Raw genomic sequence first — 27163 nt, 5'->3', positions numbered from 1 at the left:
GGGTTTAGGCTGCCTTTGCTGTTCTGCTTCTATTTCCTTTAGGTGTGCTGTTAGATTTTGTATTTGGGATTTTTCTTGTTTCTTGAGATAGGCCTGGATTGCAATGTATTTTCCTCTCAGGACTGCCTTCGCTGCGTCCCAAAGCGTTTGGAATGTTGTATTTTCATTTTCGTTTGTTTCCATATATTTTTTGATTTCTTCTCTAATTGCCTGGTTGACCCACTCATTCGTTAGTAGGGTGTTCTTTAACCTCCATGCTTTTGGAGGTTTTCCAGACTTTTTCCTGTGGTTGATTTCAAGCTTCATAGCATTGTGGTCTGAAAGTATGCATGGTATGATTTCAATTCTTGTAAACTTATGAAGGGCTGTTTTGTGACCCAGTATATGATCTATCTTGGAGAATGTTCCATGTGCACTCGAGAAGAAAGTATATTCTGTTGCTTTGGGATGCAGAGTTCTAAATAGATCTGTCAAGTCCATCTGATCCAATGTCTCATTCAGGGCCCTTGTTTCTTTATTGACCGTGTGTCTAGATGATCTATCCATTGTTGTAAGTGGGGTGTTAAAGTCCCCAGCAATTACCACATTCTTATCAATAAGGTTGCTTATGTTTATGAGTAATTGTTATATATTTGGGGGCTCCGGTATTCGGCGCATAGACATTTATAATTGTTAGCTCTTCCTGATGGATAGACCCTGTAACTATTATATAATGTCCTTCTTCATCTCTAGTTACAGCCTTTAATTTAAAGTCTAGTTTGTCTGATATAAGTATGGCTACTCCAGCTTTCTTTTGGCTTCCAATAGCATGATAAATAGTTCTCCATCCCCTCACTCTGAATCTAAAGGTGTCCTCAGGTCTAAAATGAGTCTCTTGTAGACAGCAAATAGATGGGTCTTGTTTTTTTATCCATTCTGATACCCTATGTCTTTTGGTGGGCGCATTTAATCCATTTACATTCAGTGTTATTATAGAAAGATACGGGTTTAGAGTCATTGTGATGTCTGTATGTTTTATGCTTGTAGTGATGTCTCTGGTACTTTGTCTCACAGGGTCCCCCTTAGGATCTCTTGTAGGGCTGGTTTAGTGGTGACAAATTCCTTCAGTTTTTGTTTGTTTGGGAAGACCTTTATCTCTCCTTCTATTCTAAATGACAGACTTGCTGGATAAAGGATTCTCGGCTGCATATTTTTTCTGTCTAGCACACTGAAAATCTCGTGCCAATTTTTTCTGGCCTGCCAAGTTTCAAAAGAGAGATCAGTCACGAGTCTTATAGGTCTTCCTTTATATGTGAGGGCACGTTTACCCCTTGCTGCTTTCAGAATTTTCTCTTTATCCTTGTATTTTGCCAGTTTCACTATGATATGTCGTGCAGAAGATCGATTCAAGTTACGTCTGAAGGGAGTTCTCTGTGCCTCTTGGATTTCAATGCCTTTTTCCTTCCCCAGTTCAGGGAAGTTCTCAGCTATGATTTCTTCAAGTACCCCTTCAGCACCTTTCCCTCTCTCTTCCTCCTCTGGGATACCAATTATGCGTATATTATTTCTTTTTAGTGTATCACTTAGTTCTCTAATTTTCCCCTCATACTCATGGATTTTTTTATCTCTCTTTTTCTCAGCTTCCTCTTTTTCCATAACTTTATCTTCTAGTTCACCTATTCTCTCCTCTGCCTCTTCCATCCGAGCCGTGGTGGTTTGCATTTTGTTTTGCATTTCATTTAAAGCGTTTTTCAGCTCCTCGTGACTGTTCCTTAGTCCCTTTATCTCTGTAGCAAGAGATTCTCTGCTGTCCTGTATGCTGTTTTCCAGCCCAGCGATTAATTTTATGACTATTATTCTAAATTCACTTTCTGTGATATTATTTAAATCCTTTTTGATCAGCTCATTAGCTGTTGTTATTTCCTGGAGATTCTTCTGAGGGGAATTCTTCCGCTTGGTCATTTTGGATAGTCCCTGGTGTGTTCAGGACCTGCAGGGCACTTCCCCTGTGCTGTGGTGTATAACTGGAGTTGGTGGGCGGGGCCGCAGTCAGTCCTGATGTCTGCCCCCAGCCCACCGCTGGGGCCACAGTCAGACTGGTGTGTGCCTTCTCTTCCCCTCTCCTAGGGGCAGGATTCACTGTGGGGTGGCGTGGCCCGTCTGGGCTACTTGCACACTGCCAGGCTTGTGATGCTGGGGATCTGGCGTATTAGCTGGGGTGGGAATGCAAGGTGCACAGCGGCAGGGTGGGCAGGCTTAGCTCGCTTCTCCTTAGGTGATCCACTTCAGGAGGGGCCCTGTGGCAGCCGGAGGGAGTCAGATCCGCTGCCGGAGGTTTGGCTCCACAGAAGCACAGAGTTGGGTGTTTGCGCGGAGCGAGCAATTACCCTGGCCGGAACCGGTTCCCTTTGGGATTTTGGCTGGGGGATGGGCGGGGGAGATCGCGCTGGGGAGCACCTTTGTTCCCCGCCAAACTGAGCTCTGTCGTCCGGGGGCTCTGCAGCTCACCCTCCCTTTGTCCTCCAGCCTTCCCGCTTTCCGAGCAGAGCTGTTAACTTATGACCTCCCAGACGCTAAGTCACGCTTGCTGTCGGAACACAGTCCGTCAGGCCCCTCCGCTTTTGCAAGCCGGACTCGGGGGCTCTGCTTGGCTGGCGAGCCGCCCCTCCGCCCCGGCTCCCTCCCGCCAGTCCGTGGAGCGCGCACCGCCTCGCCGCCCTTCCTACCCTCTTCCGTGGGCCTCTCGTCTGCACTTGGGTCCGGTGACTCCGTTCTGCTATTCCTCTGGCGGTTTTCTGGGTTATTTAGGCAGGTGTAGGTGGAATCTAAGTGATCAGCAGGACGCGCGGTGAGCCCAGCGTCCTCCTATGCCGCCATCTTCCCAGAATCCCTCTAACACTTCACTTTCTTGGAGGATGGCTCATGTTTTATTCCTCTCTGGCTGGCTAGATTTGATCTTTGAAAATATTGAGCTGACATTTAGACAATATTGCTTACCCATTCTCTTCTCAGAAACATCACACTGCTAGAGCTGGGGAGAGGCTGGCTTTCTGTGACACTGCTTAAGCCCCTGTTGAACTCTTCACAGGTACTAAGGCATAATGCCAGGACCTGAGAGAGCTAGATATTATGGCACCTCTCCTTTAAGAACTACCAAACCATTTGCAGGGAGAGGCTACTAAAGAGGTTGAAAAGTATGTACCAAAGGATGAGTTAGCATGAGTTTAACATGTGGAACAATGAATTCACTGGAGTATGTGCATAGGCACATAAATGCATGGGGAAAGGTCAGAAAGGATTATACAAAACAATTTATAACCATGGTTTCCTTAAGAAAGGTGGAAATAAGTGGGATGATGAGTGGTCAAAGGGGAACTTTCACCTTATCTAGACTATTTTGACTTTTTCTTTTTTTAAATTGAAATCCAAGTTATTTAACATATAGTGTAGTAATGATTTCAGGAATAGAAATTTGTGACTCATTATTTGCATATAACACCCAGTGCTCATCCCAACAAGTGTCCTTCTTAATGCCCCTTGCCCATTTATCCCAACCCCTCACCCAACACCCCTTCAGCAACCCTGTGTTCTCTGTATTTAGTGTCTCTTATAGCTTGTCTCCCTCTCTGTTTTTAATCTATTTTGCTTCCCTTCCCTTATGTTCATCTGTTTTGTATCTTAAATTCCACATATGAGTAAAGTCATCTATTTGTCTTTCTCTGATTGGCTTACTTCGCTTGGCATAGTACAATCTAGTTCCATCCATGTGGTTTCAAATGGCAACATTTCATTCAGTTTGATCACTGAGTAATATACCATTGTGTGTATGTATATGTGTGTGTATCTGTCACACATATTCTTTATTCATTCATCAATTGATGGATATTTGGGCTCTTTCCAATAATTTGGCTGTTTGTGATAGTGCTGTTATAAACTTTGGGGTGAATGTGCCCCTTCAAAACAGCACTACTGTATCCTTTGGATAAATACCTAGTAGTGCAATTGTTGGGTCATAGGGTAGTCCTACTTTTAATTTTTTAAGGAACCTACATACTGTTTTCCAGAGTGGCTGTACCAGTTTGCATTCCCACCAATAGTGAAAATGTATTCCCCTTTCTCTGCATCCTCGCCAACACCTGTTGTCTCCTGAGATGTTAATTTTAGCCATTCTGACTGGTGTAAGGTGGTATCTCATGGTGGTTTTGATTTGTATTTCCCTGATGATGAGGGATGTTGAGCATTTTTTCATGCGTCAGTTGGCCATATGGGTGTCTTCTTTGGAGAAGTGTCTATTCATGTCTTTTGCCCATTTCTTCACAGGAGTGTTTGTTTTTTGTATGTTTACTTTGATAAATTCTTTATAGATTTTGGATACTAACCCTTTATCTGATATGTCATTTGCAAATATCTTATTCTTACATTCCATTGGTTGCCTTTTAGTTTTGTTGATTGTTTCCTTCACTGTGCAGAAGCTTTTTATCTTGATGAGTTCCCAATGAGTTCATTTTTGCTTTTGCTTCCCTTGCCTCCAGAGACATGCCAAGTAAAAATTTGCTGCGACCAAAATTAAAGAGGTTGTTGCCTGTTTTGTCCTCTAGGATTTTGATGTCTTCCTGTCTTACATTTATGTCTTTCATCCATTTTGAGTTTGTTTTTCTGTATGGTGTAAGCAAGTGGCCCAGGTTCATTCTTCTGCATGTTACTGTTCAGTTTTCCCAACACCATTTGCTGAAGAGACTTTCATTTTTATATTGGATATTCTTTCCTGCTTTGTCAAAGATTAGCTGGACATATGTTTGTGGGTCCATTTCTGGGTTCTCTATTCTGTTCCATTGACCTATGTGTCTGTTTTTGTGCCAGTACCATACTGTCTTGATGATTACAGCTTTGTAATACATCTTGAAGTCCAGGATTGTGATGGCTCCTGCTTTGGTTTTCTTTTTCAAGATTGCTTGAATTGCCCTATTCGGGGTATTTTCTGGTTCCATACAAATTTTAGGATTGTTTGTTCTAGCTCTGTGAAGAATGCTGGTGTTTTTTGATAGGGATTGCATTGAATATGTAGATTGCTTTGGGTAGTATTGACATTTTAACAATATTTTTTCTTCCAATCCATGAGCATGGACCATTTTCCCATTTTTTTGTGTCTTCTTTAATTTCTTTCATAAGATTTCTATAGTTTTCAGTGTATAAATTCTTTACCTCTTTGGTTTGGTTTATTCCTACATATTTTATGGTTTTGGGTGCAAGTGTAAACAGGATCAATTCCTTGATTTCTCTTTCTGCTGCTTCATTATTGGTGTATAGAAATGCAACCGATTGGGGGGCGCCTGGGTGGCGCAGTCGGTTAAGCGTCCGACTTCAGCCAGGTCACGATCTCGCGGTCCGGGAGTTCGAGCCCCGCGTCGGGCTCTGGGCTGATGGCTCAGAGCCTGGAGCCTGTTTCCGATTCTGTGTCTCCCTCTCTCTCTGCCCCTCCCCCGTTCATGCTCTGTCTCTCTCTGTCCCAAAAATAAATAAACGTTGAAAAAAAAATTTAAAAAAAAAAAAAAAAAAAAAGAAATGCAACCTATTTCTGTTCATTGATTTTATATGCTGCAACTTGGCTGAATCCATGTATCAGTTCTAGCAGTTTTTTGGTGGAGTCTTTTGTATTTTCCACATAGAGTATCATGTTGTCTGTGAAGAGTGAATGTTTGACTTCTCCCTTGCTGATTTGGATACCTTTAATTTCTTTGTGTTGTCTGATTGCTGAGGCTACGATTTCCAACACTATTTTGAATAACAGTAGTAGAGAGTGGACATCCTTGTTGTGTTCCTGATTTTAGGGAGAAAGCTCTCAGTTTTTCCCCATTGAGAATGATATTACCAGCACTCTTTCATATATGGCCTTTATGCTCTTGAGGTATGATCCTTCTATCCCTACTTTCTTGAGTGTTTTTGTCAAGAAAAGATGCTGTATTTCATCAAATACTTTCTCTGCATCTATTGAGAGGATTATATGGTTCTTATCCTCTCTTTTATTGTGATGTATCTCATTGATTAATTTGAGGATATGGAACCAGTCCTGCATCCCAGGCATAAATCCCACTTGATCGTGGTGAATAATTCTTTTAATGTATTTTTGGATCAGGTTGGCTAGTATCTTGTTGAGATTTTTTGCATCCATGTTCATCAGGAAAATTTGTCTGTAGTTCTCCTTTTTAGTGGGGTCTTTGCATTTCTATTTATTGGAACAGCTTCAAAAGAATAGGTGTTAACTCTTCTTTAAATGTTTGGTAGAATTCCCTTGGAAATCAATCTGGCCCTGGAACCTTGTTTGCCTGGAGATTTTTTATTATTGATTCAACTTCCTTACTGGTTATAGGTCTGTTCAAATTTTCCATTTTTTCCTGTTTCCATTTTGGTAGTTTATATGTTTCTAGGCATTTGTCCATTTCTTCCATATTGTCCAATATGTTGGCATATAATTGCTCATAATACTCTCTTACTATTGCTTGTATTTCTGTGGTATTGGTTGTGATCTCTTCTCTTTCATTTGTGATTTTATTGATTTGTTGTCCTTTTTTCTTTTTGATCAATGTGGCTAGGGGTTTATAAATTTTGTTAATTCTTTCAAAGATCCAACTCCTGGTTTCATTGATCTGTTTTACTGTCTTTTTTTTCTTTTGATATCATTGATTTCTGCCTAATCTTTATTATTTACCTTCTTCTGCTAGTTTTGAATGTTATTTACTGTTCTTTTTCGAGCTCTTTTAGATGTAAGGTTAGGTTGTGTGTTTGAGACCTTTCTTCCTTCTTTAGGAAGGCCTGCATTGCTATATACGTCCCTCTTATGATGGCTTTTGCTGAATCCGAGAAGTTTTTGGCTCTCATGTTTTCATTTTCATTGGCTTCCGTGTACTTTTTAATTTCCTCTTTAATATATTGGTTAATCATTTATTCTTTAGTAGGATCTTCTTTACTCTTTAAGTGTTTATGGTTTTGCCAATTTTTTCTTATTGTTGATTTTGAGTTTCATAGCATTGTGTTCTGAAAATGTGCAAGGTATGATCTCGATTTTTTTGTACTTAGGGCTGATTTGTAACCCAGTATGTGATATGTTCTGGAGAATGTTTCATGTGTACTTGAGAAGAATGTGTATTCTGCTTTTTTAGGATGAAACATTCTGAATATATCTGTTAAGTCCATCCGGTCCAGTGTGTCATTCAAAGCCATTGTTTCCTTGTTGAGTTCCTGCTTCGGAGATCTGTCCATTGCTGTAAGTGGGGTGTTAAAGTCCCCTACTATTATGTATTATTATCAATGAGTTTGTTTATGTTTCTGATTAATAAATTTATATATTTGGGTACCTTCTTGTTTGGGGCATAAATATTTACAATTGTTAGATCTTCTTGCTGGATATACTCCTTAATTATGATACAATGTCCTTCTTCATCTCTTGTTACAGTCTTTATTTTAAAATCTGGTTTGCCTGATATAAGTATGGCTACTAAAGCTTTTTTTTTTATTACCATAAGCTTGATAGATGGTTCTCTATCCCCTTACTTTCAATCTGCAGGTATCTTTAGGTCTAAAATGAGTCACTTATAAGAAGCATATAGATGAGTATTGCTTTCTTATCCATTCTGATACCCGATGTATTTTGATTGGAGCATTTAGTCCATTGACATTTAGAGTTAGTACTGAAAACTGTGAATTTTATGCCATTGTGTTGCCTGTAGACTTTTATTTTCAGGTGATGTTCCCTAGTCCTTTCTAGTCTTTGTTGCCTTTGGTCTTTGTTTTGTCTTTCCTCCACTCAAAGATTCCCCCTTAAAGTTTCTTGCAAGGCTGGTTTAGTGGTCATGAACTCCTTTAGTTTCTGTTTGTATGGGAAACTCTTATCTCTCCTTCTATTTTGAATGATAGCCTTACTGGACAAAGAAGGCTATCTTGACTGCATATTTTTCTGATTCAGCACATTGAATATATCCTGCCACTCCTTTCTGGCCTGCCAAGTCTCTGTGGATAGGTCTGCTGCAAACCTGATCTGTCTTCTATTATAGGTTAAGGACTTTTTTTCCTTTGCCACTTTCATAATTCTTTCCTTGTCTGTGTGTTTTGTGAATTTGACTATGATATGCCTTGGTGATTGTCGATTTTTGTTTACTCTAATGGGAATTTTGTGTGCTTCTTGGATTTTGATGGCTCTGTCCTTCCCCAGATTAGGAAAATTTTCAGCTATAATTTGCTCTCATTAACCTTTTTCCCCCTTTTCTCTCTCTTCATCTTCTGAGACTCCTATTATTCAGATGTTATTCCTTGTTAATAAGTTAATAAGAGTTCTCTGAGTCTTGTATTGTGATCTTTGCCTTTGTTTCCCTCCTTTTTTTCTGCTTCATTTTTCTCCATTATTTTTTCTTGTATATCACTGATTCACTGTTGTGCTTTGTACATCCTTGCTGCTGTGGCATCCAATTGAGATTGTATCTCGGTTATAGCATTTTTAATTTCATCCTGACAAGATTTTTCTTCTCTTATCTCCACAGAAAGGGATTATATGCTTTTTCAACCCCAGCTAGTATTCTTATTATTGTAGTTCTAGATTGTATTTCAGATATCTTTCTTATATCTGTTTTAAGCCCCTGGCTGTCATTTCTTCCTGTTCTTTCTTTTGAGGTAAATTCCTTTGTTTTGTCATTTGGGCAAAAGAAAAAATTAATAAATAAAAAATAAAAATTAAAAAAATAAAAAACAAAACAATCAAATAAAGGAAGCTAGATCCTGGGTGTGTTTTGGTCTGCTTGTTGAAAGACACTTGATAGAATAGAGGAAAAAGGGAAAGAAAAGTAGGAAAATAAAAATAAAGGTAAGAAAAAATTTAAAAATTAAAATTTTATATAATAGAATAACATGAAATAAAGAAAGTGAAATAGAATAAAAAATAAAAATAATATAGTGAAAAAATATTTATTTTTTTAATTAAAAAAAGAAAATAAAATTTTCTCTTCTCTTTCTGTATCCAAGAAAAAGAAAGAAAAAAAATTAAACAAGGACAGAAGAGAAGCAAAAGAAAAAAAGTGAACTAATTAATAAACCAGCAAACAGAATGAAACCCAAATAAGGTTACATCCCGTTTCCCCTAGAACTCAAATCATGAAGCTCTTTATACACTAAACAGGATGAGGGACTTGTGCTGGTATTCTAGGGGATGTGCTTGGAGGCACAGTTGGGTGGGGATTGGAGTAAGGTCTCCGTTCTCCGCTAGCTGGTGCCGCTTAGCCTTACTGGGGTGGCACATGTGTGTGTGCTGGGAGAGGTGGAAATGTCTTCACCCAGCTCTGTAGTCTCAGGAACAGGAAATTTGAGCTCTCACCGTCCTGTGATCAAGCGCTCCTCCTTTGTCTCAAGCCTCTGTCAACTCCCTGCCTCTATCCTGTCCATGTCCAAACTGTCTGCCTGCCAGGTGGCACCTCCCTCTAGAGTTTTATCTCAGATGAATTGTGTTTCAAAACCCCACACTTCAGAGGCCCCTGTGTCTTGGACCCATGCTCTGGGGGAGGGTCTTACTGAGCAATGGCTGGGTGCTGGCTTGCCCCGGAAAATGTTAGTGTGATTGCACAGTGATAGACGTTCAGAGATCATGGAAAATCACAACAGACAGCTGGCACCAGGTTTTGCCACACTCTGGTGTCTTTGTCCCAATACCAGCAAACATGGTGTCTTTGTCCTAATACCAGCAAACATGGCTGCTCTCTGGGGTTCCCTGGAACCTTGGCCTGTTCAGAGGCATATGGCTTCTACCAAATGCACTCCAAGCAGGGGAACCACTTCTTCCTCTCTGGCACATGGACCCCTCAGACCCCACTGCCTGCTCCTGGGGATTCACCCTACTTACTCACCAGAGCACTGAGCTCCAGAACTTCAGACTCTGTGCTCCACTGTTTATAGAATCCTAATGGTATTGAAACCCTCTCCTTTCTTCCCATCAGTGATTTTGGGGAACAGATTTCTTGTTCAATCCCCTGTGTTTTCACCTTTGTCTTTCTCTCCAGCTACTTTCGAGGAGTGTTCCCTCACTCTCCCAATGCACTGCACTCTCCCCCTTTCTCTGTCCTCTCCCCACAAAAACAGCTCCCTACCCTCCATGGCTTTTCTCTCCCCCAGTTCACCTCTCTGCACCATGTACCTGTCAAGTTCTGTGGCTCAAGTTATGCAGATTGTTGTGTTAATCCTCAGATCAACTCCCTAGGCATGTAAAATCTTTTGGTGCTAATCTAGCTGCATTTCAGGGATGAGACAGGCTGAGGGGCTCCATGCTGCTCCGCCATCTTCCCCAAACCCGCCTAACTTTATTTTTTATAGTTGCCATGTGACAAAAATTTACCATTTTAAAGGGTACAATTTAGTGTATTTTACTACAGTTGACTTAACACAGATTTAAACAGTGTGGGTCCACTTATACATGGATTTTTTGATAAATATAATATAGTCCTATAAATGTATTTTCTTTATGATTTTCTTAACATTTTTTCTCTCGCTCACTTAATTATAGGAGTGTGGTATATAATACATATACAATATATATATTAATCTACTGTTATTGGTAAGGATTCTGGTCAATAGTAGGCTATTAATAGTTAAGTTTTGGAGTCAAAAGTTATACACAGATTTTTGACTGTGTGGGAAGTTGGCGCCCCTAACATCTGCATTGTTCAAGGGTCACCTGGGCATTAATTGTGCAACAATCACTACTATCTATTCTAGAACATTTTCATCACTCCTCAAAGGTAACCCTGCAACCATTAGCAGTCATTCTCCATTCTCCCACTTCCCCTAGTCCTGGAAACCACTAATCTGTTTTGTGTCTTTTGGGAATTTCACATAAATGGTGTATAATATGTGGTTATTTGTGTGTCTGGCTTCCTTTACTTAGCATAGTGTCCTTGAGGTTCATTCATATTGTATTTTATTCCTTTGTATTGCTAAATAGTATTCTATTTTGTGTTTGTGTATGTGTGTGTTCACATACATACCACATTTATCTATTTATCAGTTGAACTTCTGCATTGTTTTCACATTTTGGCTATTATGAGTAATGCTGCTATGAATATATGTATACCAGTTTTTGTGTGAACTTATATTTTCAGTATTCTTGAGTATATACATAGGAAAGGAACTACTATGTTAAATTATGTGGAAACTATAATTTAACTTTTGGAGAAATTGCCAAATTGTTTTCCACAGTAGTTTTACCAATTTACACTCCTATCAACAGTGTATGAAGGTTCTAATTTCTCCATATCCTCATCACACATGTTATTATCCATTTTTTTTATTATAGCCATTCTATTGGGTGTGAAGTGATATCTCATTGTGATTTTGATTTGTATTTCCCTGACAGCTAATGGTGTTGAGTGTCTTTACATGTATTTATTGGCCATTTATATATATCTTCTTTGGAAAAATGTTCAGATGCATTGCCCATTTTGAAGCGGTATTTGCCATTTTATTCTTCAGTTCTATATATTCTGGATACTAGGTCCTTATCAGATATAGTATATTCAAATATTTTCTTCCATTCTATGCATTGTTTCACTTTCTTGATGCTATCATTTGCAAAGCAAAAGTTTTTAATTTGGATGAAGTCTATTTTTTTTCATTTATGTAAAAAACTACTGCATAATCCACAGTCACAAAAATTTGCTTCTGTGTTGTTTGACATGTTTTATAATTTTAGCATTTACATTTAGGCCTTTAATCCATTTTGAGTTAGTTTTCACATATTGTGTGAGGTATGGGTCCAGGTTTATTCTTTTGCATGTGGATATCCAGTTGCCCAGCACCATTTGTTGAAAGGACTATACCCTCCCCTTTTGAATTGTCTTGATACCTTTGAAAAAAATATCAGTTTAGCATAAATGTTGGGTATAGTTCTTTTTTAAGTTTATTTATTTGAGAGAGAGTGTGTGCACAAGTTTGGGAGGGGAAGAGAGAGAGAGTGAAGGCGAGAGAGAAGCCCAAGTAGGCTTTGTGTTTTCAGTGCAGAGCCTAACGTGGGGTCCAATCTCATGAGCCGTGAGATCATGACCTGAGCTGAAACCAAGAATCAGATGCTTAGCCAACTGAGCCACCCAAGTGCCCCTAGGTATATTTCTGTACTCTCACCTATTTCATTGATCTTTATATCTATTCTTGTGACAGTACCACTCTCTCTTGGTTACTAAAGGCTTATAGTAAGTTTTGGAATCAGGAAGTGTGAGTCTTTCAACATTGTTCTTCTTTTTCAAAATTGTTTTGGTTATTCTGTGTTTTTAAATTTCCATATGAAATTTAGAATAAGCTTGTCAATTTCTGCCAAGAAGCAAGCTGAGAGTTATGATAGGGATTGTGTTTAATCTGAATCAACTTGCAGAATATTACCGTCTTAACAATATTAAATCTTCCAATCCATGAACACGAGATAGCTTTTTATTTAGTTAGGTCTTCTTGACTTACTTTCAATAATGTTTTGCAGTGTTCAGTGCACAAATCTTGCACTTCTTTTGTGAAATGTATTCCTGAGGATTTTGTTCTTTCTGATGCCTCTTAAATTAGATTGTTTTTTTAATTTCATTTTCAAAAATACATTTGGCCTTTGCATATTGATCTTGTATCATGCAAAATTGCTGAATTAATTTATTAGTGTATATGTGTATATATATAAAATCATGTCATATATGAATAGTTTTGATTTTTCTTTCTAATCTGAATGCTTTTTGTCTCCAGTTGTTCAAGCCTTCAGTACAAATGTTGCATAGAGGTGATGTTTGTTCGTGACTGTAGGATGAAAATGTTCAGTCTTTCACCATTAAGTATATTAACTATGGGTGGTCCATAAATTTCTATCAGCTGATTGAGAAAGTTTCTTCTCTGAAAGGGTGTTGGACTTTCCCAAATGTTTTTTCTCTATTGACATGATTGTGTATTTTCAAACCTTTATTCCATTAATATGGTGTATTACATTGACTGAGTTTCATATGTTGAACGAACCTTGCATTCCTGGGATTAATCCCATCTAATAAAGTGGATTAAATACACACACACACACACACACACACACGTTACTGGATTTGGTCTGCAAGTATTTTCTTGAGAGTTTCTGCATTTCTATTTTTGAAAGTTAATGAAACATTAATGTTAATTATTTTTAAATGTTTTGTAGACTTCACCAGTGATGCCATCTCATACTGATTTTTTTCCCATGTAAGAAGTTTTTAATTAGTAAACCAATCCCTTTGCTTCTCATAGGCCTATTCAGATTTTCTGTTTTTTATCATTCTAGGAATTTATTTCGTCAGGCTATCTAATTTGTTGGCGTACAGTTGTTCATAGTGTTCCCTTTAATCATTTTTTAAAAAAAATGTCTGTTATATTGGCAGTAATATTTCCTCTTTTATTCCTGATTTTAATAATTTGAGTCTTCTCTTTTTTCTCTATTTTAACTTTTTACAAAGCTAGTGTATTCTTGTATCAATTATGTAATTAAAAAATAAAACAATGGAAGATACATATAAAATAGAAAGGCATATCAAAATGGGGATCTGGGTAAGTTGGTAACTCCCTGGCAGTCATTTCTCCTCTATGGACCTAGGTTTCTTCATCAGAAAGTTATTATATTGGTTCATTGTTGCTGAAGTGGTTGAAAGTCTCTGTACTTTCAGATTATTTACATGATCAAATGTGGGATTAAAGAACATAGTTGGGAGTATTTGTGGGCAGAAAGTAGACCAATTTTGGAGAATCCCGGTATTCCTGAAGGACATAGTAGAGAAGCTAAGTATCAAAATGCACATTGAAGCTGAGTTATGGTAATATTTGAATTCCAGGGTGAGAGATTTGAACTTGGTAACAGGAAACTACTGAGGATTTTGGAGTGTGAGAGTAGATAATCAAAGTGATATTCAAAGAAATTGGTCTGGTAATGGTATATGGGAGGGATTAGAGCTGGAAGATAATCCAGAGAAGTCATCTAGGGAATGGGGGTCATGACAGTGGGAATGGAAAAAAAAAGAGATGAGAACCAGAGATATTCTCTGATTTGGAAAGCACTCCCTGGAATGGCTAAGGGGGCAGGGGAGGGAGGAGTTAGCTGTCTTGTTCACTCTGTGTCTCTCATAATTAGTGGTGAGGCACAGAATAGGTCCAAAATATATTTATTTGTTAAATTGAATTGCATTAACCCAGCTTTGCTTAGAGTTCAATGAAGGCTGAAGAAAATAGTCTTCAAGTACTTTGAGAGGACTTCCAGGAAAGCCTTCCAAGTTGCTAGCCTCTAGACACTCTTTATTCACACCCCACTCCTGCAAATATAATGTACTCCTTCCCTCTGGAACTGTTCCAGAGAGTCATCTAATTCCAGCCATCCAAAATCCAATATTTTGAATGGGCTTGTCTTAAACTCCTGAGAAGAAAAGAAATGTTTTTCTTTTTAATCTCTTAAAGGCCTGCCTATGGTAACCTTTTTGTTTTGCTGTGTTTTAATTTAAATTTTACTTAGTTAACATACAGTGCAATATTGGTTTCAAAGTAGAATTGTTACTCATCACTTACATACAACATCAGTGCTCATCACACGTGCCCTCCTTAATACCCATCACACATCTAGCCCATCTCCCACCCACCTCCCTCCATCAATCCTCAGTTTGTTCTCTATCATGAACAGTTTCTTGTGGTTTGTTTCCTTCTCTCCTCTTTCCCCCAGGCCCCTTCCCATATGTACATCTGTTTTGTTTCTTAAATTCCACATATGAGTGAAATCATATGGTGTTTATCTTTCCCTGACTGACTTATTTCACTTGGCATAATACATTCTAGCTCCATCCATGTCGTTGCAAATGGCAAGATTTCATTTTTTTGGATGGCTAAGTAATATTCTAATATATATATATATATATATATATATATATATATATATACCACGCCTTCTTTATCCATTCATCAGTTGATGGATATTTGGGCTCTCTCCATAGTTTGGCTATTGTTGATAATGCTGCTATAAACATTGTGGTGCATGTACCCCTTCAAATCTGTATTTTTGTATACTTTAGGTAAATATCTAATAGTGCAATTGCTGGGTCTTAAGGTAGTTCTATTTTTAGCTTTTTGAGGAACCTCCATACTGTTCTCCAGAGTGGTTACACCAGTTTGCTTTTCCACCAACAATGTAAGAAAGTTCCCCTTTCTATGCATCCTCACCAACACCTGTTGTTTCTTTTGTTGTTAATTTTAGCCATTCTGACAGGTGTGAGGTTGTATCTCATTCTGGGAAAAGGAAAACAAAACTGAAGGTATAATATTTCTATATTTCAAGCTATATTACAAAGCTGTAGTCATCAAGACAATGTGGTACTGGCACAAAAACAGACATAGACCAATGGAACAGAATAGAAAACCCAGAAATGGACCCACAATTAATATGGTCAACTAATCTTTGACAAAGCAGGAAAGAATATCCTATGGTACCATTTTTTATAGCAAAACTTAGCTTGCTTTGTGGGAAGCTGGGAAAAGCTAGTGAATTATTATAGGATGGAGCTTTTATTGTTTCAAAGAGATGACATCATGTATATGATGTGCTTACTTCAATGCCTTAGAATCACCTTTTTGAACAGATCTGTTCCTTGACCAATCATCCCTCATCATTTCCTATTGATTGTATGAAAGGGAAGCTATCAGCATATTGAGGACACAAAGTTGACCTTTGGAAGCTGGAAAGGTATTTCCAATAGAACATTTGTAGAGGGTGATAAGTTCTGAATAGAGATACATTTTTGCACATGTGGCTGTGTATGCAAAGTGCATTAAAAGAAGTCAGCCCTATTTTGGCCTGTGGAAAATAGGTAGATTATATGCTTGTGACATCTCTAGGCTTTCTGGGTGGTAACCATGCTCCTCATCCTCTGTGAGGCAAAAAGAGAGGGGAGAATACACAGAGTTGAAAAGTAACTACTGTTCCTGTAGCTCCATCCCAAAGCCTCTGTCCTCCTACGGCCACTCACTAATAGGGCCTTTCTGGTGGCAGAAATAATAATGCATCTAAATTTCTTGATCTCAGCTTCTTGAGGCAGGAAAGTGGAAAAAACTGGGGGGTTATGGAGGGCAAAGATAGATTGTTGATTAAAGCTGTTGAGACAACTGACAAGTTCTTTGGTTAATTCCCCTGGCAGATTTTACCACCATTCCTAGGGTCCCACACTTCCTTTTTTCCTTGATACCCTGACTTTCCTCCTTCCTAGGAATGGGGTAAAATGAGTCATCTTCCTGATTTAAGTTGTCATCTCAGATCCAGAAATATCTCAGTCAGCCTCCCGAAAGGAGGTTTTTCTGCATCCCTTTGCCTTCATGTGTTGGAATGGGTAGTTTCAATGTCTACCAACTGTACCTATTTATGATGATTCTGATAATTCTCATCTCACCTTGGCCCAATACCTTCCTTACTCTTTTCCTGTTTTCCTTAGAATCAGAGGTGCAAAGATGCTAGCACAGTGGTTAAGAGCACAGGCTCTGAATGTCAGATCACCTGGTTCCTGTCCCAGCTCTTCTGGTTTCCTAACTGTGTGACTTGGGACAAATTACTTAACTTTTTTGTGCCTCTGTCTCCTCTTCTGTGAAATAGAGGTAATAATGGTACATGCCTAGCAGGACTGAGTAATACAATTCATTGAAAACTGTTAGTATAGTAGTTGCTGTATAGTTAGTGCTCAATCAATGGCTATTGCTATTATGTGTGTGGGGACATTCAGTCATTTCCACTCTAAGAACTTTATATACTCAAGGCATGTCAGATTTTAATTATTATTTGTGCATCTTTTGATGTAAATCAACACTGAAGGTCCTGTTTTCAAAATGCCCACTCCAGTATCCAAATTTGGTCTCCATGATCATAGGTGTTGTGTTTGATCCAGATGTGGCACAGGCCCAACCATGTCTGGCTTAGTCTTTTTATCCAGCTGTGCTGCCTAGATATGCTCAAGCATGAATTAGTTATATTTTCCACAACTCCTTTCTCTTCTGAAACCTTAGATAAGAAGCCCCTCAGAGATGACTTTTCCTTCTTCAAAGTTCTATCCTTCTGCATCCTCCATTTTACAGATAGGTCATCAGAGGCCTAGAGAGGATTAAACTTATGGATAGGGCCTGCAAGTCACCCTAAAGCCAAGCTTGACATTCAGTTTACAGGGGCCTTTTGTCAAATGGTCTCTGAATACTTGAAGAATTTAGTTTATCATTTTTCTACTTGATTGGAAACTTTTCAAAGAAGGAAACTATTATTCTTCTTCTGCCTGCTTCCACAGCTCTGGGTGAACCAGGAGGATGGGGTAGAGGAAGGGCCCAGTGATGTGCAGAATGGGCACCTGGACCCCAACTCAGACTGCCTTTGTCTGGGCCGGCCACTACAGAACCGGGACCAGATGCGAGCCAATGTCATCAATGAGATCATGAGCACCGAACGTCATTACATCAAGCACCTCAAGGACATTTGTGAGGTAGGCCCAGCTATGATAGTTTATGTGGGGGCACCCAGGGTGTAATAGAGGGCATTTTCATGAAGAACCAACAACTCTACTGAGCTTTACCTGTGACAGTCCCAAGATGTTGGAAAGAGCAGCTGGACTGGCCTCTTATATTCTGTTCAATGGGTAAAACAGGTCCCTTGGAGTTTCTCAGTCCAAATCTCAGTTTCTCTCTTTCTCTGTCTACCTGTCTAACATTCATCTTTTATCTTCATATTCCTTATTTCTCTATCTCTCCCTGCCTCCCTCACTTGATCTTCCCTTCCCTGAATCTCTATCCCTATCCTGTTGGCTTCTAATTTGGTTGTTGCCACCCCATGGAAAGGCCTGACTGCATTAATTAAAGCAAAACACATCTCCCTCCAACTCAGTGGTTTACAAACTTGAATGTGCACTAGAGTCCCTGGAGAAACCTGTTAGACATGCAGATTCCAGTCCCCTCCATCTCTTCAAAGTTGTGAATTCTCACTCTGGATAAACCAAAGGCATCTCTATATTTAAAGCATCCCTGGTGAAACTGGTGCTATTGGTCCTCCTCCTTCACTTGAAGAACACTGGTTTTGAGTTATGTCAGAAGAGTTTATGGGGAGGAATCTACAGGAGATAAAGGCTGAGTGGACAATTCTCAGCTCTTTCAATATGCCCCTTTTCCCCCAGGAGCTATGGCTCCACATTCCTTAACTCTATCCCTTCCATCTTTGTGATCTGAGTAAGGATTAGAGCCCTTTTCCTAACACTCCCTTGATGTCATGAGACAAGATGGAATTTTGAAAGGGCATTTTACTAAACACTTTGGGAATACCAATGGGAAATGGAGGAAAGAATGTTTTAAAAAAAGGTTTCTCTCTCTCTCTCTCTCTCTCTCTCTCTCTCTCTCTCACACACACACACACACACACACACAATAGCATTCTGCTTGACCCAGGGAAAACTCTATTTTGAATATGTTTATCCCCTTCCTTCTAGGTAAAGAGTCAGGTCCTACTTTCTGTCCCCAAAGCCCTGTTGAGTGAGCCCAGGGCCCACTTGGAATCAATAGTACAGCTTTTTTTTAAAAAAAATAAGTTTATTTAATTTTGAGAGAGAGAGAGAGAGAGAAAGAGAGAGAGAGAGAGAGAGGAGTGGGGGAGGGGCAGAGAGATAGGAGATACAGAATCCGAAGCAGACTTCAGGTTCTGAGCTGTCAGCACAAAGCCTGATGCAGGGTTCGAACACACAAACGGTGAGATCATGACCTGAGCCAAAGTTGGCTGCTTAACCAACTGAGCCACCCAGGTACCCCTCAATAGTACAGCTTTAACATTTTTTAATGTTCTTATTTCTTTAGAATACTGTTGCCCAGTAGAACTTCCTATAGTGATGAAATATATCTGCATTCTCCAATGCAGTAGCCACTATCCAGCCATCTGTGGCTATTGGGTAGTTGAGATGTGGCTAGTATGATTGAGAAATGGGATTTTAAATTTTATTAAATTTTAATTTAAATAGACACATGTGACTAAATGACACCTACATTGGACAGTGCAGATCTAGAAAGATCAAGGCCAAGGAATATGGGCCTTAATTTCCTTTACCTCAACTCATTTTTTTATCCCTTCTAGGAATGTTAAAGTTTATCCCCACTCTCCCACTCCATGAGTCAGTATAGTGGAATAAACAAGGGCTCTGGGAACATGGAATGCTGGCTTTCACATCCTTATTTAACCACTTAGACACCCTATAACCATGAAGTTGCCCCTTAACTTCTCTGACTTTTGATTTTTCTGATTTGTCCAGTGGGCTTCATTATGCCAACCTCTTAAGTTTATTGATAAAACTAAGTAAACATAATGTAATTATTTGTAAAAAGGTAGTTTTACTTTCTTTTCCTTCCCTTTTCATCTATTCTCCCATCCATCCATGTCTCTCTTTTGTAGTTTTCTCTCCCCCTACCCCCATAAAAATAGCTGAAAAAATACCCTCTGAAATGTGCTCTGTGTCGTTGGGCATGAAACCACTGTCATTCATTCAGCAAACACATTGTAGAGTTCTGCTCCATGCCAGCCTTAGACATGGCTCCTACTTTCAAAGTTTTCTTCCCTAGACTAGTATCTGTATTACCTGGGAGCTTGTTAGAAATGCAGTATTTTTAGCTCCACTCGAGGCCTACCAAGTATGATTCTGCACTTTAACAAGACTCCCATTTGACTTACATTATATATTAAAGTTTGAGGAGCACTGCTATAAAATGATAGCTGTCTTATACTGTCAAAGAGTCTATAATATAAGTACAATGTGTTCTTTACCTGGTAGCTGAGTGATGCTATCAAGATCTGAGTTGGGTCATCAAAACCATCTGATGGCTGACCATTTCTCCCTGAGTAAAAGCCAATTTCTTATTATTATTTACAAAGTCCTATGTGATAAACCTATTGTTACCTCTGTGACTTGATCTCCTTTATCTTTCCCACCTTCTGTCACTGCTCCAGGCACACTGGCCTCTTGCTGTTCCTAAAAAACTATCTTGCATGCCCCCCTTGCCAGATTTTGCACTGGCTTTTCCTTCTGCCTGGAGCACTCCTTCCCCAGATATCTTCATGGCTTCCTTCCTCACCTCCTTCAAGTCTTTACTCAAATATCACCTTCTCCTTGAGATCATCCCTGACCTTTCTATTTAAAATTATAACCTTGCACTATCTCTCCCTCTTTCCTGCTTTATTTTCCTCTATTGTACTTATTGCTATCTGACATATTATATATTTGCTTATATGATTTCTTTATTGTTCTCCCCTGCTAGAATGTAGATTCCATGAGGGGCAAGTGTTTTTACCTGTTGATTTACTATATATTGCCAATACCTAGCACGGTGTCTGGCACATGGTACATGCTCAATAAATATTGTTGAAAGTAGGAATTAAATACAAGTGCTCACGTGCATGTATTACTTTGGCAAAATACATTCACATCTTATGCCACTTGATTTTCAGACAGGGCAGAGGTTGTTACTGTTATTCCTATTTTCTAGATCAAAAGACTTGAGTCTCTAAGAGACAAAATTACTTTCTCTGAGTTCTCAGGCTCTGGCTCATTGAGAGTCATTTAGTTTTAGAAGGATCTTCTGTTCTCAACTCCAAAACATCTTGGCCTCTTCTTACAGGACCCAAGCTCAGGACAGCAATAGAAGTATTCATCTATCTAGAGGAGGGAGTGCTATGTTCCTGCTTTGAGGACTTGCCCAATCCAGCCAAACCAATTAAAGCTTTATCATTGATAAATATGGAACCAGCATATTACCAACAAAAGCTTTACTTGGTTTGGCTGGATTGGGCCTCTAACTTTGGCTCAGGTCATGATCTCATAATTTGTGGGTTCAAGCCCCACATTGGACTCTGTGCTGACAGCTCAGAGTCTGTATCTCCCTCTCTCTGCCCCTCCCCCACTCCTGTTCTGTGATCTGCTGGTTCCATATTTATCAATTATTCTTGGTGCTGAAGTTAAGGGTTTAAGTGTGAAGTATTTCTTTGTCCCACACTGCAACCACAGTGTTAGAAGGTTTAGCTAGAGCAAAAGAAGGATGGAGAAATCTGTGTCTAGGTGAACCCGAAGACAGTATTTTAGCCCAGGATTGTGTCACCACTAAACCAAAAGCTATAAGTAACAATATGGTTTATCATAGAGAATACCAGACTCAGAATCGGGATACCCAGGTTCAGGACCCACCTTGGTCTCTGACTGGCTGGGGAATCTCAGGTGAATGTTTTCCATCATGGGCCTTGTTCCTCAACTCTAAAATGAGAAGATTGGAAGAGTTGTTCTTTAAGTGCTTAATTTCTGGGTTTCTGTACAATCTTACTTAAGAAAGCTAAAGAAAGCTGTTGTAGTGATCCAGGTTACTTTTATATTGTCTGCTGCTTTCTCCTTGGTACCTGTGAAAACACGTCTTACTCAGGCATTACTGTGTTATCATAATGACTGTGTTCACATGGCATAATCTACTCTTTCTGTAAATTAAGGGAAATCTCTAAATAATTCCCACTCTTGAGCTTTTGAAGAGGAAATGGGAGACACTACATTCAGTATAAAAAAGGCCACTATCTATTAGAAAATACACACATATATTTGTATATATTTACTGTATATAATGTATAGTAATGTATGTGGCACAGATGATTAAACATATATCATATATTATAATCTTATATAAAATATATATAATACATATAATAATATGTATATTATGTATATTATTATGTATATTTGCTCCTGGGAACAGAAGATGCTTTACAAACATTTAAGTTACAATACCCTTATTTTACAAATAAGAAGGTAGGAAATAAAGTATTTTTTTAAATCAAAGTCATTCAGTGAGGCCAGTGAGATAAAAGATCTTTTTTAATGAGTTCTTTGTAGAAGATGACATTTTTCTTTCTAAATCCAGAAAGTGGGATAAAATAGCTTGGTTCAGTTCTAGGTCACTTTGAACAATGATTGATGGTATTGCCTCCCGTAACCTTAGAATTCACAGTATAATAAGGGAAACTGAGACAACAGGGTAAAGAAAGCTAAAGATGACTTATAAAATTGCCTTGTGTGCCTCTTTAAAGGAAGATAATCTCAGTTAACTCATATCTGTGAAATAAATTCTGCTCTCAAATGCCTCCAGAGAAACTGGACTAGCTTTCTTCAGTCATTTGCATTAGTGTCTCATATCCTTCACCATTAAGAAATTCTTCCTTAGGTGTAGTTGTGTTTATCATGTTATTTCTATTTGATATGCTTAAGCCTGGGATTTCCAAACTTTTTGCCCATTTCACTTTTCCTTTCTGTGAATTGCCTATCCTCATGCTTTCCAGTTGTCTTTACATTTCCATGTACACATAGCAAATGATAACACATTGTAAAATGGTAATATTTGTATAGCATACTAAGGTATAAGGATGAGGCAGCTCAGCATCTTGAAGTGACCATCTCAGGGGTTTCTAGCTCCCCTACACCTTACCTGTTCACCTTGAATCACCTGGATACTCTAGGCCCTGTTCCTATCCTTATCCATTCTCCTATAGTTTCTTATGTATTAATTAATTCATTTATTTTTGCTGATTTAGAGTAGTTCCTTGTATATTCCAGATATTAATCCCTTGTCAATTTTCCACGTTGCAATACCTTCTTCCTGTGATCCTCTTCTTTTTAAATTGTTTTCTTTAATTTGAAGAAAGGATACCTTGGACAAAAAAGGGGAAAAAACAAACACCAATATAAACATTCTGCTTCTAGTTTAGGTTTATCATCACTAGCATGAAAAGAGCTAGTCATTTTGTAGTTATTCAACATATATTTATTGAGCAGCAACTATATTCCAGGTACTGTAAAACTCTGGGATACTGCTATGGACAGGAAGACAACCATGATCATAATCCCCTAATTTTCTTAAAATTATTTTTAAAGGGTGCCTGGGTGGCTCAGTCGGTTAAGCAGCCAACTTCGGCTCAGGTCATGATCTCGTGGTCCGTGAGTTTGAGCCCTGCGTCGGGCTCTGTGCTGACAGCTCAGAGCCTGGAGCCTGTTTTGGATTCTGTGTCTCCCTCTCTCTGACCCTCCCCTATTCATGCTCTGTCTCTCTTTGTCTCAAAAATAAATAAACGTTAAAAAATTTTTTTTAAAAATATTTTTAAGGGGGCGCCTGGGTGGCGCAGTCGGTTAAGCGTCCGACTTCAGCCAGGTCACGATCTCGCGGTCCAGGAGTTCGAGCCCCGCGTCAGGCTCTGGGCTGATGGCTCGGAGCCTGGAGCCTGTTTCCAATTCTGTGTCTCCCTCTCTCTCTGCCCCTCCCCCGTTCATGCTCTGTCTCTCTCTGTCCCAAAAATAAATAAACGTTGAAAAAAAAATTAAAAAAAAATATTTTTAAGATGTTTATCAACTCCCCTGTCAGGCCTAAGGTTTCCACACAAAACAATATATGAAATTTATATTAAGTCAGAGCTGAAAGGGGCCCTGGAAATTTTTCTGATATATGTATTTTAGAGATGGAGACACTGAGGGCCAGACTTATGCAAGTCTTTCCCTAGGGAACTTCCCAAAACGTAGGTGATTCATAGGCACTTCAGTCTATTTTATTTCCCTGCAGTCTTTGGGATCTTCCCTGGAGATAATGGCTATGATTTGTATCCCATATCAAGCTAATTTTAGCTCAATGCGCTAGATCTAGACTTCTAGATCAACCCTGTGGGCTTAAGAACAGAGTGAAATAAGTAGGCAACTTCTCTTTGACTGTTACCATGGCAATGCCAGGGCTAATTTATGCCAATAGTGATTGATTTAAAAATCTCCCATAGTATTCTTAACTACTGTGTGGTCTGCCTTCTCAGAGGCTCTCACATATGGCTTCTGTTGAATCAGTTCACACTACTGCCATATCACCCTTTTCTCTCCTACCATTCAATGGGGAAGCATCTGTCAGCATGTTGAAGCATGCTTGACAGTAAGAGCCACAGACCTCTTTGCTTCTTCTGCCTTGTGTTGTTTTTCAGGCTCCTGTATACCCTGCCTACTCCCCTTTAACTCTGTATTATTTTCTCCATTTTCTTCTGAAAACAGGACTCACAACTGAACTCTGCTCTCCTGCCGTGGTGTAACACCTTCCTGTTACTTCTCTCATTCTATCCTCTCAATTTGTTTATTTTTTTCCTCCAACATAAACTGACATTAGGTTTTTTACAGTCACATTCCACTGCCAACTCACCTTAATCTATGTGCCCTCAAAAAATGAGTGAATGAGAAGAAATAAGTATTGATTGACCCCTAAGCCAAGCATTTTTTTCACCATTTCTGTGGAAAACTAATATAGTCACCAGGTCAGCCAAAGGAAGAGGATGAAAAATAAAAGCAAGACTCCAGGGACTAGTGATCTCTCCTGGTGTTTCTCCCCTCAGAAGCCTAGGTAGTTGTGTTGGGTAGTGGCTAAATGCGACATTTTGGGGCTCTCTTACTACCCCCATATTCTTATGTCCTATTTCTTATTTCCTTGATAAGGGCAGTTTCTATTTGGAATCCCATCGGAAAGCCATGTGTCTTAAATAGGACTGATGATTTTTAGAAAACATTGGTTTCTCCCTCTTTCCTTGATAATACTGTTCTCAAGGTAGGCTTCTTGAGATTGTATTCTTTACATTTTCTCACAAAGACTTTTTTCTCCAGTTTTATGCAAAAGACAAGACCATTAGAGGAAGATTGAAAATAGGAAAAATACAATCAGAATTCACCAAATAGAACTGTTTGAACTTTTGTATAATTGCTTGAAAAATCTGTATGTATATATATATATATATATATATATATATATATATATATATAATATGTGTAATATATATATACGCAAATATATATATGTATGTATACATATGTATATACTTATACATATATGTCTAAATACATGTATGTATTTACAGAGCTATAATTATGGGGACATATCATTTGTTTCTACTTTTTAATGTTATTTCATAAACACTATTTCATGTTTCTAGACAGGTTTTTTTGTTTTTATTTAAATTATGGTTAGTTAACATACAGTGTAATATGAGTTTCAGGTACATAATATGTTGATTCAACACTTCCATACACCACCTGGTGTTCATCACAACGAGTGCATTCCTTAATCTGCGTCACCCATTTAGCCCATCCCCCCACCCACCACCCTTCTAGTAATCATCAGTTTGTTCTCTATAATTAAAAGTCTGTTTCTTGGTTTGCCTTTCTTTTTTCCCCTTGGCTCATGTTTTGTTTCTTAGATTCCACATATGAGTGAAATCATATCTTTAACTGTCTTTCTCTGACTGACTTATTTCATATAACATAATACTCTCTAGCTCCATCCACATCATTACAAATGGCAAGATTTCATTCCTTTTTTTTAAGCTTATGTATTATTTTTGAGAAATAGAGAAAATGGGAGAGAGGCAGAGAGAGAGGGAGAGAGCAGACCCCAATGCAGAGCTCGAGCCCACAAACCATGAGATCATGACCTGAGCAGAAGTTGGACGCTTAACTGGCTGAGCCACCCAGATGTCGCAAGATTTCATTCTTTTTGGTGGCTGAGTAATATTCTAGTGTGTGTGTGTGTGTGTGTGCACACAGTGTATCTGTATGTATTCATCAGTCAATGGACACTTGGGCTGCTTACATAGTTTGGCTATTCTAGATAATGCTGCAATAAACATTGGGGTGCATATATGACTTCAAATTAGTATCTTTGTATTTTTTGGGTAAATACCTATTAGTTCATTTGCTGAATTGTAGGGTAGCTCTATTTTTAACTTTTTGAGGAAGCTCCATACTATTCTCTAGAGTGGCATGCTCCAGTTTGCATTCCCACCAAAGTGCAAGATGGTTCCTCTTTCTCTACATTCTTGCCAACACCTGTTGTTTCTTGTGTTGTTGATTTTACCCATTCTTTAAGGTATGCGGTGATATCTCGTTATAGTTTTTTTTTAAATTTTTTTAATGTTTATTTTTTGAGAGAGAGAGAGAGAGAGACAGAGACAGAGTGTGAGCAGGGGAGGGACAGAGAGAGAGGGAGACCCAGAATCCAAAGCAGGCTCCAGGCTCTGTGCTGTCAGCACAGAGCCCAATGCAGGGCTCAAACCCATAACTGCAAGATCATGACCTAAGCTGAATTTGAATGCCTAAGTGACTGAGCCACCCAGGTGCCCCTCATTGTAGTTTTGATTTGTATTTCCTGATACTAATGTTGAGCATCTTTTCATATGTCTGTTGTCCATCTGTATTTCTTCTTGGAAAAATGTCTATTCATGTCGTCTGCCCATTTCTTTTTTTTTTAAGAGAGAGAAAAAAGTGCATATGCAAGGTATGGGGGAGAGTGGGAGAGAGGCAGAGGAAGAGAGAGAGAGAGAACCTTAAGAAGGCCCCACGCTGAGCATGGAGCCCAACGCAGGTCTTGATCCCACTACCCTGGGATCATGACTTGAGCCAAAATTGGCAGTCAGATGCTCAACTGAGCGAGCCACCCAGGCACCCCATCTTCTGCCCATTTCTTAACTGGATTATTTGGTTTTGGGGGTGTTGATTACTATAAGTTCTTTATATATTTTGGATACAAATCCTTCATCAGATATGTCATTTGCAATTATCTTCTCCCATTCTGTAGGTTTCCTTTTAGTTTTGTTGATTGTTTCCTTTGCTATGCAGAAGATTTTTATTTTGAGGAAGTCCCAATAGCTGAAATTTGCTTTTCTTTTCCTTGCCTCAGGAGACATATCTGAGAGAAGTTGCTACTGCTGATGTCAAAGAGGTTACTGCCTGTATTCTCTTCTAGGATTTTGATGGTTTCAATTCCCACATTTATATTTTTAGTCCATTTTTTATTTATTTTTGTGTGTGGTGTATGTAAGGGTCTAGTTTCATTCTTTTGCATAATACTGTCCAGTTTTCCCAACATCACTTGTTGAAGAGACTATCTTTCCCATTGGATATTCCTTCTTGGTTTGTTGAAGATTAATTGACCATATAGATGTGGGTTCATTTCTGGGTTTTCTGTTCCATTTGTCCATGTGTCTTTTCTTTTACCATACTGTCTTGATGACTACAGGTTTTTAATACAGCTTGAAGTCCAGAATTATGATGACTACAGCTTTTTTTTTTTTTCAAAATTGCTT

The 27163-nt window shown here is 38.8% G+C and overlaps 1 protein-coding gene across 4 annotated transcripts in view; it reads left to right on the top strand.

The window, feature by feature from the left end:
* ARHGEF9 (Cdc42 guanine nucleotide exchange factor 9) overlaps nt 1-27163 on the top strand; it is a 199690-nt gene that overhangs the window by 89122 nt on the left and 83405 nt on the right. For 3 of the 4 annotated variants that reach the window (XM_030305952.1, XM_030305955.1, XM_030305953.1), the window contains exon 3: nt 17298-17489. The exons of the other annotated variant lie outside the window; for it this stretch is intronic. In XM_030305952.1, the coding sequence (XP_030161812.1) occupies nt 17298-17489 (192 nt within the window). The remainder of the gene's footprint in view (nt 1-17297; nt 17490-27163) is intronic. 4 annotated transcript variants of the gene reach the window in all.

This window comes from Lynx canadensis, chromosome X (genome assembly GCF_007474595.2).
Source record: "Lynx canadensis isolate LIC74 chromosome X, mLynCan4.pri.v2, whole genome shotgun sequence".
NCBI classification, from domain to species: Eukaryota; Metazoa; Chordata; class Mammalia; order Carnivora; family Felidae; genus Lynx; species Lynx canadensis.
The sequence above is the reverse complement of the archived record's forward strand: the minus strand, read 5'-3'. Positions and strand labels throughout refer to the sequence as shown.